The 12,912-nt window shown below is 37.6% G+C and overlaps 1 protein-coding gene across 1 annotated transcript in view; it reads left to right on the forward strand.

Moving 5' to 3' along the window:
- The window catches only part of LOC123312746 (ABC transporter G family member 20-like), a 102,448-nt gene extending 92,929 nt beyond the window's left edge, over positions 1 to 9,519 (forward strand). The window contains exons 12-14 of the mRNA XM_044897214.1: positions 5,942 to 6,207; positions 8,802 to 8,888; positions 9,056 to 9,519. Coding sequence (XP_044753149.1) covers positions 5,942 to 6,207; positions 8,802 to 8,888; positions 9,056 to 9,267 — 565 coding nt within the window. The 3' untranslated portion in view covers positions 9,268 to 9,519. The remainder of the gene's footprint in view (positions 1 to 5,941; positions 6,208 to 8,801; positions 8,889 to 9,055) is intronic.
- Positions 9,520 to 12,912: the final 3,393 nt, after the last annotated feature.

Raw genomic sequence — 12,912 nt, forward strand, 5'->3', positions numbered from 1 at the left:
AATCCAGTTGTTTGTAGCCCCATAAATAACTACTATTTCTTCAGCTCGACCATGCAATTTATTAAGAATTCCATTCAATAAAAGCAAATTTTGAAAGTTATTGGTGTTATTTACATCAAAATAATGACCTAATAAGGCTTCCGAGGCCGCAATAAATCTATGAAGTTTGTTAGGATTTCCATCGAAATCAGGAATAATGCTCAAATCTTTCGAATCAAAATTCGGAACAGTAGCCATCTTATTTGTATTTAAATTAATAGAAATTGGTTTTATACTAAGATTTTTGAAAGAGTTTAATAAATCCTGCTCTAAATCAGAATCGTCTTCAATGATTGAATCGGACCATGTTTTAGAGGAGTCTGACATAAAATGCAAAAGAATCAATATATCAGTATAACTCACCACTTAGTAAACAATGCTAATTCCATGCGGTTTCCTGGATGGACCCAATGGATGATAGGTTCGGATTTTTGCAGGTTTCTGGATAGAACGTCACAAAAACTCCGTCGACTGCGCTAGTTAAGTTTTGTGGGAGAGACTGTAATTAGAAAAAATTATTTTATTTCAAATATTACAATGTATGATAATTGTGACGAATGATTCGTACAATAAATCGCGAAGACTAAGTCAAGACTGATCAATTAGTGGCCCCGAATCTTATTTATAATGACAATGAAAAATAATTCGATAACGGAAAGATTCCATGGACGGATGCTCCGTAGGTGCTTGGTCTGCATCCTTGCCACGTGCTGAAATATGTGGGATAAGTAACTCGAGCCTTCGGAGAGCGAGAGACCAGCGCCTAATAGTCCAAGAGGCAGAGCCAAAAAAAGTCTTTGAATTTATTAAGCCTGGTTCTTTCTCAGGTGATTACAATCATGATATACAATAAAATGCTGCGGTCAGTCAAGTGGATGTTAGAACATGTGCCTCAGGTGCACGATCAAATATGTCGTGATCACCGATATAATAAAATCAATTTCTTAAGGCTGATAGTTTATAAACTTTTGTGTTTTAGTATGTAAATCAAAATTATGATAGTCAGTCAACGTCCAATCGGGACAAAGCTGGTCAGTCATCTTTAATGCGCGTAGATAGAAGTTGGGACTAATCATCAGAGGATGATTAATGTTAGTAGAATGCATCAAAAATTGGGAAATTCTGTTTGCAATGCTCTTCCTGGACTGCATGCTTTGACTGGATGTGATTTTAACCCAGCTTTTTACAAGAAAGGTAAAAAAAAAACTTTGCAGATAATGAAGCAAAGCGAAGATTTTCAAAAAACATCAGCTGACCTTCGACTTGCAGACGGAAGCAACCAGAATAATATGTTCAATAAGGTTCAAGAATTTCTTTGCCATTTATGCGACTTGAAAAAAATAAAATCAGTTGACCAGGCAAGATTCGTTTTATTTTCAAAGACGTATAAATGTCTTAGCACCACAAGCGATTATTTTAAAATTAAAATAAGGAATGTAGATGGGTCGGATATGCCACCATGCCAATCAGAATTTAATTTCTTATCCACTGACTAATGGGCGTTGTTCTACGGAATGACCGACTGACCATTTTATTTATTAATAATATGGTCAGTAGTAGTTACAAAAAAATTTCACGCTTAATAAACGAATTGCATCCTTATAAACGACGCTACGCACATTCAAGCTAACTTACCAAATATTTGTAATGAAGCTCGCTCTTAAGAACTGCTGCATTAATTTTGATTGGCATGGTGGCATACTCGACCTATCTACATTCCCCATTTCAATTTTAAAATAATCGTTTGTGGTGTTGAGACATTTATACGTCTTTGAAAATAAAACGAATCTTCCCTCGTCAATTGATTTTATTTTTTTCAAGCCCTATGAATGGCAAACAAATTCTTGAACCTTATTGAACATATTATTCTGGTTGCTTCCATCTGCAAGTCGAAGGTCAGCGAATGTTTTTCGAAAATCTTCGCTTTGCTTCATTATCTGCAGAGTTTTTTTTACCTTTCTTGTGAAAAGCTGGGTTAAAATCACATCCAGTCAAAGCATGCAGTCCAGGAAGAGCATTGCAAACAGAATTTCCCAATTTTTGATGCATTCTACTGACATTAATCATCCTCTGATGATTAGTCCCAACATCTATCTACGCGCATTAAAGCTGACTGACCAGCTGTGTCCCGATTGGACGGTGACTGATTATCATAATTTTGATTCACATACCAAAAAACAGAAGTTTATAAAGTTTCAGCCTTAAGAAATTGATTATATTGTGTCGGTGATCACGACATGTTTGACCGCGCACCTGAGGCACATGTTCTAACATCCACTTGACTGACCGCATTTTGTTGTATATTATGATTGTAATCACCTGAGAAAAAACCAGGTTTAATAAATTCAGAGACTTTTTTTGGCTCTGCCTCTCCGTGTATAAGTGCGCGACGTGAAGCCACATGAATTCTTGTGGTTTATCAGAGGAGAGGAGAGGGGAATTGAACCCGGGGCCTGAAGCTCGGCATACTGGTGTAAATTTTTGTAAATTAAGAATTGGTGCACTTTTGATTGTTTACATCGAGGATAACAGGGTATCAGAGAAAACCCCTCCTGATTAGTGTCAGATTAATGGGCCAACACGCGATTAACCAACTGTATGAAAATCAGACACGCTCGAGTACAAGTACCTATCGATTTTTTGCATTTTCAAAGGTCAAATTTTTTTTTACCATTTTCAACTCTTCCGTACGGCCAGCCCCACCACGCAAACTGTCAGATAAACATGACTTTATAATCAGAGACACGTAGGCCAGATACAGTATCTTAATAAGACACGCTCGAGTATGTACACCTGACGATTTTCTTTTACATTTTTGAGAACCTGCAGACGCTTTCCCCACCTCTGCGAAAGTGCATACATCATAGAACCTTTTTTTATTTCTACAATCTCATTTTCAAAATCCACTAGGTCTCCACGACGCTCGAGTAAATCCCGATTTAGCATCGTCGGCTCCGCAACCATAACATATTATGGTGACTTACTTAAAATTCGAGTGACTGTCCTGTCGCCGATCAGGTTAATCTATGTGTATTTTTTTTCTCGTCGGTAGACCTCTCCTGTGATCCTTTCGGTCGATTCTAGCAGCTCATAATACACCACACCCATGCTGCTAGTCCCCCCAAATGCATGATCTCGCCATGAGTATTCTGCTTGACCGGGGTATCCATATGTTGCCCGACGTTTTGGATTATCGTAATGGAGTCACTTCGCCAGCCAAAATTTGATTCAAAAAGTACTTTTTTTCCGTTGAAGCAGTTCTTCAAACGTGAAAAACGGCGTTTGACGTCTCTCTCCTTCAGTTCATACTGAACCCAATATCCTACCTTTCGGATTCTACCTATTGCTTTTAAAGTATAGCAAATGGCTCTTTGAGTAAGTCCAAGGGTTTTTGCGATTTCTCCTTGCGTGTGTGATGAATGAATCTAGCCTTACCAATTATTTTTCATTCTGAAACTTTGGTGGCGCCATGGCTCATTCTTCGTCTTCCAAATTAAAATTGCCACTTTTGAACCGAGCAAACCACTTCTAATATCAGCTAAACCATGGTCACCATAAACTTCCACTGAAATATGATTACTTTGTACTTCATATTGAAGTAATGAAGTGAAGCTTCCCGCAAAAACACATTATTCGGTACAAAAGTTCACATTTTCATAGCCCTCAGTAACTATGTTGTTAACACGTCAATGAAATGAAGAAGAAAGCCTATAAGGATAGCACTTCAATGTGATGGTGACCAGATTGAAAAATGGAATAATGAACCTACAGTGATTGCTGTTATCAAAACTTATTTATACTCATTATAATAATAATAATAATATTCAGCACATCACCGAGAGATGTCAGAAGTTCGCGGGCACGGAGTACAAAAATAGACATGATGCTGTTGCCAAGATTCTTCACCAAGAATTGGCACTAAAACACCAACTTCTAAGTTCGAAAAAGGTTCCTTATTACAATTACCATCCGGATGCTGTATTGGAAAATGAACATCACAAGCTCTACTGGGATCGCACGGTTCTGACAGACCGGGAAATAACCCACAATAGACCAGACCTCATATTGCTCAATAAGGATAAGGACAGAAGACTAATAATCGATGTGACAATTCCAAATAATAACAATCTTCTAGATAGGCACACTGAAAAAATTTCAAAATACAGAGATCTCGAGGAACAAACCAGAAGACAGTGGAAGCTGAAAGATATCAAGATATCTACAGGCCTGATACCGAAGAAACTACTGGAGAACTTGAGGAAACTTCAGTTGGACGAAAATATCTATAGAGTCATGCAGAAAGCGGTACTGCTGGGAACGGCGAGAACTGTACGCAATTACATGGGAAATGCAGAGGAACACCGTCTGATCCGACAGGAAGTGCGGGTGGAGCAGGAATCCAACCTACAGCAGGAAGCCGAGGAGCGACCCGGACCCGACCACCACCACGAGCCCGAAAACCTGGAAAGGGCTCCAACACAGCTTAATCCTTTTGATATCTGAGATATCTGGGATAAGTGAATTTTCCTCTGGAGAGGAGTGTGAAAGCCGCAAGGCTAAAGTCATAATAAAAGTGGTTTATTGTAAACATTGTTACAAATGGCCGTCGACTGACCATTATTATAACTCACTTATAAATTTATTTTAGCCAACGAACAAAAATTCATCCCAAACCGTAATGGGGAATTCTCCTCAATTTGGGTTATCACTGCATATGCAAGTTTAAACTGAATAATTATAAGTTTCATTCATGATTTTTTCAAATTCACCGCGAAAACTATTCAAAATCATCCTTGAAATATGGGGTTTTAAAATTTAAATAACTTTGTGCGGAGTTTACGATTTGGCAACAGCGCATACAAGACAATGAAGAGAACAATATCCGATCAGCTTGTTTATAAAATAACAGCTGTTGATCTACAGGCGCGTACTTACTGGCGAGCTTCAACTGCAACCGGCCATAAAAATCCCATAAAATTTTACGACCTTCCTCATTCGTCGCAGTCTTCATAGACAGTCATCTTTGTCTATCTCATCAAGATAATGCATTTGTTGTCCTTTATTATCTAGGCATATTTCAGTCGATGTTGCCAGCTTGTACAATTCGCACAAAACGCTTTAACCTTTAAATACCTATTTTTATTTTTCATTTTTAAGTGCTTAAAATAATTTTTCTTGGGAAACGGTTGAAATGGTTATTTCAAAATGTGACGTTTCAAAGATATTTCATAAAAAATACATCATTTTCGTCAGAAGGAGTATTCCCTATTGTACCTCCTCGTGAAGGACTCTTGAAGAGAGCGGCAGTTTCTTCGCATAAGTAGACTCGTCGACTATCGTTATAAGTTTAAGTAATTGATAACAAATTATTAATGATACGGAAAATATGTGACTTCGTAAAACATAAATATCCTTCACTTTTGAAAAGTTGTTTATTTTCACCCTGTGAATAAAAGCTCATACACAAAACGGTACCATTATAATAAGAACAACGTCTGACGTCCATGCATTTTGCTTTTGATCGATTCTTAAAACGAGTTTCCCTAAAAGTGAAAAAAAGGGACCCCAGTGTTGAAAAATAGTAAAACTCAGAATAATCCATACCTATATCTTTCTGAAAACTGAGGAATGCATGATTGAAATAATGTCCTTGTACAATGAAGACCTCAATTCCACAGCATTCTTGCCGGCAAATTTTTTGAAAGCACCTTATTTTGATTTGTATGTATTTTCTATAACAGTATAATGGGACAATATATTTTCTAGATAATAACCGACTATTTTTCTATAAATTTTTAATTCAATGATTTTATATTCCTACAATCAGAACTATACTTTTTTAACTTGTGATTTCTAATCAAGTGCAAGAATTTTTATGTACTAATCAAATTTCTGTTTTCAGAATTGCTTATTTCTCTGGAACACTTCTTACTTCCCAAATAATCTTGACGGATAGACTAGAAGGTGTTTGGGATAGATCGGCTGTAGCTGGTGTTACTGCTATGGAAATAACGATAACCCATTTCATCCTACAGTTCACACTCCTGCTGGTACAGAATTTGGAAATATTTTTAGTTGCCTTCCTATTTTTCGAAATATCCAGTGTTGGCAACTTATTCACCCTCTACTTTTTCATTGTTCTGGAAGGAATTAATGGAATGGCCCTTGGTGAGTTCGAATTTTGAGTATGTATTATACATTTCTTAAACAAATCAAAACCGGCCCGCAAATTTAATTGGACACATATTTCTTCCTCAAACTTCAAAGTTATTATTTCGAAATTTTTATTTCACTGTTCAGCCTTGAAAAGGAATCACATCAGATTCAAAACGTTGGCAAAGTATAAAAACTGAATTCAATGATCCAAATTTCTGCAAAAATGCATTCAGTATACAAACATGGACGTTACCAATAAACAAGCCTTCACACCTTTCGTTTCAAACATTTTTTTATACACTGCGCAAAAAAATTAACGCACATTATGGAAATCTCAAATTTATTCTACAACTGAAGGTGTTCTCAATGATAATTATTTTTATCAGAATTATGCATTCATATGTTATCCACTTTCAACAGTTTTCTTCAATACAGATGTTTTTTCCCAGCAGGAATATAAAAAGATGATATTATCAGATTTTGAATGTATTGGCTCCATTCTAAAATCAGTTGTTCTCGATCAATTCTAGTGATCAATAATTTTTCTTTCGTTTGATTTTCTACACTCGATCGCTATGCAACGCGAAACACGCAATTTGACCCGAGAGGAATGTGCCCAAGCGGTAGTTTTGCGAGAAGAAGGGTGGACATACACAAGAATTGCAGAAAGGTTTGGAGTTTCCCATACAAGTGTGTCCAGAATGTTGCAGCGATTCAGGGAGACAGGTATGAATGTCCGAAGACCAGGACAGGGTAGACCACGGGTAACAACTGCCATTCAAGTACGTTACTTGAGAGTTTCTTCGTTGAGACAACGGTTTGCAACCGCTCGCCTCCTTCAAATTCAGCTTGAGCAAACTCATGAGGTGCGAATTAGCACTCAGACAATAAGAAATCGCCTCAGAGAATATGATATAAGGCCTCGTGTCGCGGCAAGAGGCCCAGCTCTCACCCCAGCCCATCGAAGGGCGCGTTTGGATTTTGCGAGAGAGCATATCCATTGGGAAGAGGCCGATTGTGAAAGAGTTCTCTTCACAGATGAGTCTAGATTCTGTCTCTACCATTGTGATCGACGTTCCCTTGTATACAGACGTCCAAATGAAAGATATGCTCAGTGCAATTTCCTGAATACTACTGGTTTCGGGGGAGGATCGATTATGGTATGGGGTGGAATATTTTTGACTGCTCGCACAGACCTAGTGGTCGTTGATAATGGAGCTATGAATGCTGATAAGTATATAAGGAACATTCTTGAAGAGCATGTAGTGCCATTTGTCCCATACATTTGTTTTCAGACATGAGCTTGCGTTGTTTCAGGAAGAACCTGAGGTCTATTTTCACTTGAGTGTTTGTATCCACATTTTCGGTTTGTTTATGTTGCTGATTGGATATTTGAATTTAATTTTTGTTGTTCTCTAACTCCAAATTTGTTCACCACAGTCCTTAAAAAATAGCTCCCTCTAAGAAGGTGATGAGGTTGTCGTTCCTTCAAGCTTATCACCAACACTAAATTTGCAATTTTAGTTTTTTAAGCTTTTACAAAATTCGAAACACAATTCTGTAAAAAATAGTTTCCCCTGAGATAATTTCATATTTTCCCAAATAATCTGAAAAATAAGAAAAATTACTATTTTAAGATATTTATGAACACGCGTGTGTGGACATTCATGTTCTCCGTCATTCAACTCTTCCGAAACATCCTGAAATAGTGCACATATGACTAAAAACTATTCTTATTATAGTACCTACTATTGAAATATCAAATTTTTATGGCTTTATTTATTTTTTCTTGTAAATTCTTGCTGAAAGTACTTAACGGTTTTTGAGAAAAACAAATTATCAACAGATACTTAAACCTAAAGTTACCGATTAGACGGATCTCAGGCTTTCTTTTTAATCCAAAAATTGCTTTTCGGCTACCAACTTCAGGGAACTTTATCTAAATATAGGGTCTGCTCAAAAAAAATTACGTGGAAAGTCACGTGAGAGAAACTTCTTTAGTCGTAAATGCAGCCATAATAGATCTATAGTTTTATTTAAATCCATTTTAACTCTCACACGTGACTCGAGACATAAGGAGATTAGGTCCAACGAGACGAGACTGCATGTCTTATCGGCGAGAATAGACGAGAATTTAGTGAAGTCTCACCTCTTTTTGGTCTCGTGGGCATCACTACTCTCTTCAAGAAATATTGATATCGAATTCTGCCTTGAAAGTTCTGACCAAGGAGGCAGCTCAATATCTAATTACAAAAAATCACTAATACTTGTGTGCAGTTTCAACCTAGGAATTAAATTATATAAATATGACTTGGAAAGAATGTATAAATGACAAAATTCTGAGCAAATGAATCAGAATTCACAATAAATATTGATTAATTTCCCAATTTGTTCGATTAAATCAAGATTAACATAAACAAGAATACAAAATTCAAAATGCCTTCGGTCAATGCATGTATATCTTACGAGTATGTGGGTCCAACCTGAATTCCGCAACTGAGAATCTTACTGGATAGAGGCTATCATCAACATAATTTCGATTTTCTATTGTCGCCCAATTATTTTTGAAGCGAGTATATGAATAACATATTCTATTCGAATTTCAGGTTTTTGGATATCCATTGTGAGCAGCAATTATACGATGGCAAATATTCTCACATGCGGAGCGTTTTATCCCATGATTTTACTTTGCGGTGAGTTAATTTCAAGACATTGGATCGTATGCATAAAGAAGGGTATTCGATATCTTTGCTAATAAAATGTATATAATATGTTCATATCAAAAGCATTTACTACTTATATATGCATATGCCCAATATCAGGCTAGACATAATGATAATTGTTTTTTTTTTATTTGCAGGAGTGATATGGCCGTTAGAAGCACAACCTAAAATTTTGCAATTCGTTTCAAATACACTCCCTTTCACTATACCTACTCAGTCCTTTAGGAATGTCTTTATGAAGGGGTGGGGCTTAGGCCATTACGAAGTTTTAAATGGAGTAGGCGTGGGAGTGCTCTGGTTAATTTTAGTTATATCAATTTGTATTTTCAAGCTGAAAACAATTCAGTGAGAACATGAATTATTCGAAATCTTGCACGTTTATCTAGTATTTCATTTTCTGCCTCACATCTTTTCTATATACTAGGAGGAAAACTTTGAGATTGTATCCATTGAGTGCACTAATAGAGTATAAAATAAAGCACATAAATCTTTCCAGAAAGGAGCATTCACTCGTTCTATGAGATTTGTATATTTAGCTACAAAAGTGATCTGTATGTCAGTAGAAAAAAAGTTCGTTAATAAACTTGAATTTTTACATGAATAGAGTTTGAAATTAATTGCCGTTGACACCTATCCAATGATGTGTTGAGTTTTCGATAGATATTACTGGCCACGAGGTATTAAAAAAAAAGCACCTGAAACGCGAAATCAGAGAATCAGTCTCAACTGTAAAGATCCCGAAAAAAAAGAACATTATCCATAAACTGGACAAATTCATATAGTCGTGTAGATGAGATGAAACACTTTTTTCTTATGATATATACTGCGTTTTCAAAGCATAAGCCAAATACAGAGTGTTTAATGAGAAGTAATACCTCAAGAATCTCAAGTTCTCACGTGAAGCCTTGATTTTTTTTTAAATTGAAGTTAAGGACGTCTTGATGTCACCCCGTTGCTTTTTATTCCAATTTAGTTGTTTTTTATGAGAAAAAAAAACTTGAACTTTAGTGTCAATAATGTTAGAATGTGGTATTTAGATCGCTATGTATTTGAGTTTGAAGGTGAAGTGAAATTAATTGTCAATAAAAATTTATAACTTGAAAAGACATGGAAGTTATTTTATCTGCATTTTCACTACATAACATTTTCTGTATACACTGCGAAATCAGTAAGAAACTGACAGGTTACGGGGCCAGTCATCGAAAGAAATACTGGTTATTGTTATTGATTTTCTGGACGAAGGGAATTTCATATCACCAATTGACAAGCTCTCTAGCTCTCTCGATATCCATCAGAACTAATCCTGTGGCCTGTTTGTTCTGCATTCCTTCGGTGGCGTATTCTATGAGCCGTAGTAATTGGAATTCAGTCGAATGTTCTCGTCGAAATCCAAATTGTTGGGGTAAAATTATCTTCAACATTTCTGTTTCCTCATTCAGCCTTTTAGCGATAACCCTCTCGACGATTTTTCCTAGTGCTGATAGTAGGCTGATTGGTCTATAATTTTGAAGACATTTCCATTCCTTTCCAGGCTTGTTGAAAACTATCATTTGTGCAGTTTTCCATCTCTTTGGGTAGTATTCGGTCCTCATCACTCCGTTTGTAATATTCGTCAAGGCTGCTATTCCTTTTCTAGGCAATTTCTTCAACATATAATTCGTTATCCTATCTTCTCCCGGCGCTTTCCTGTTTTTTCAATTTCATTATGATCTCTTTGATCTCTGTTGGTAAAGCCGGTTTTGGAATGATTTCGGTTTCCGGTGGTTCCATCATCTGTTCTTCGTTTTCCTCCACTTCTTCTTCTCGATCTTCATTGTCATCATCATTTCTGTAGTTTATTCTGGCTTCTCTCTCAATTGAGTCGGCAAGTGCTTCGGCTTTTTCAAATCTCGTATATACCATTCCGTTTGCTCCATGCAGTGGAGGTATAACTGTCCGTTCTCGTCGTAAGCGTTTTTGCATTTTCCAAGCCGAGTGATCTATTGTATTCAGTTCACTTAATCTCTGGTGCCATCTGTTATTACGCAGTTCTGTTGAAGCATTTTTCAATATCTGACTATGCTTATTCAGTTTCTTCTTGTCTTCTTCTCTTTTTGTTGTTCTGTAGATTTTTCTGAGTCTTCTGTTCTTTTTTATAAGTTCCTTTATATCCCTTGGCGTATCTCCGTGTGAATGTTTCGGAATTGGTTTCCTTATTCTCTTGGTGCTTTCTTCATAGGCTTCTTTTATTTGATTTTCCAATTTTTCAACTGCTTCATCTAATTCATCCCGGGTGTTTATTTGGGGAATTTCCGTGATTTTCTCCTGAAGTAAATTCTTATATTTCTCCCAGTCTGTGCGATCCTTGGTTTGTGTCTCTTCTTCGTTTCTTGGGCCATGTCCCACTATGAATTCTATGGGATTGTGGTCTGAAGTTCCGTCTTCTATTGTATCAATGCTGATTTCTTCAGTGATGTCTTTCATTACGACAATGTCCAGTACATCGGGTAGTCCATTTACTCTTGGTATGTAGGTCGGTATATCAGGTCCTATCACAACTGCATTAAGTTTTTCAGCATAAATCTTCAGTCTTCTCCCGTTGGTATTTTCCACCCTACTGTTCCATTCCTGCGATTTGCAGTTAAGATCACCAATTATGATTTTCGGGTGTCTTCCTTCTAGTAGCATTTTTAGATTTATAAGTCGAAATAATCTTCACTTGTCCTCGATTGGTATTCACAATAATCGATATTGCTTCTACTTCTTGACCATTGAATATTTGGTCGAAATGGTGATCCATATTCCTTCTAGCCAGTATAGCAACGCCACATTTCTGTAGATATCGTAATTGGGAAATGATATCCGAACTAATCCAGTTCCTCTGTGATTCCAGAAATTCCTTTTCTGGTTTCGGCTTTTTTGACGGTTTTTGCCTTTTCCGTCTTTTTCTCTGGTTTCTTCGTCTCTTTGACTGCTTTGGTTGCAGTTTCCTGGGGTTTCTTCACTTCCGAAGAGTTTTGGGCTGGCTTCGGAGTATTTTGTGTTGGCCTCGAGCTGGTTTGGTTCGATCTCGGAGATCTCTTGGCCTTTTTAGTGACCAATTTCCATTCGCTACATCCCTTGTAGCTGGCTGGATGTCCTTGCTCTCCACAGAGAACACAAGAAGCATTTCGCTCCTCGTTCTCCCTGGTAAGCGTACACCCCTTGGAGCTGTGATTACCGGGGCATTTCACGCACCTCCATGGAAAAGTGCACTTACTTTGGGCATGTCCATATCGCTGACAGCGATAACATTGTCCAGGCCCGGTCGTCCTTCTCTTAGGTTCAACAACACAGTTCATGTTGTAGAGCCTTCTCACCTCGAAGATACCCTTGTTCTGGGTTTTAACCAGCAATAAGCTCATCGGCTTTTTTGTTATATTTGAGGTCATCCTTATGACCTCAGCATCGACGATCCCTTGATCCTTGAGGTCGTCAAGGATCGTCGGGATATCTGCATCCAGCGGTAGGTATCTCACTACCGCGTAAATTTTCTTTTCCTCCTCTCGTTGGAGAGTGTAAAACTCTCTGTTGATTTTGTGGAGGAATTCAGTCATCCTTCGATAATCTTGTGGGGTTTGTGGGACGACCCTAATTCCGTCCTTCACAGTTGTCGCTCTGCTGTAGTTAATGCCGTTTCGCATTAACGCGTTGGAAATTGACGTCCATTCGGACGTACCTCTCAGGCTGACTGGGGGCATTTTTTCTTTCCTCTCCTCCACTGGAGTGGTTTTCTGTTGGGCTAGGGTTTCCAAGACTCTTTTTTGTTCGAGTCTTCATTGTACGAGGAGCTATCCTTTCTCACTCTTTTGGCGGGTGGGGAAATTTTGTTTTGAGGGGCTTTGACCACCTCCATCTTCTGCTTTTGAACCGGTAAGGTCACTTCTTGGACATTTTTCAAAACAATGTTCTTTTTGAGTGCTTTGGAGTAAGGACTTTCCTTATTTCCCTCCTGCAACTCGAGCCTCTCCCTGAG

This window comes from Coccinella septempunctata, chromosome 5 (genome assembly GCF_907165205.1).
Source record: "Coccinella septempunctata chromosome 5, icCocSept1.1, whole genome shotgun sequence".
Lineage (NCBI taxonomy): Eukaryota > Metazoa > Arthropoda > Insecta > Coleoptera > Coccinellidae > Coccinella > Coccinella septempunctata.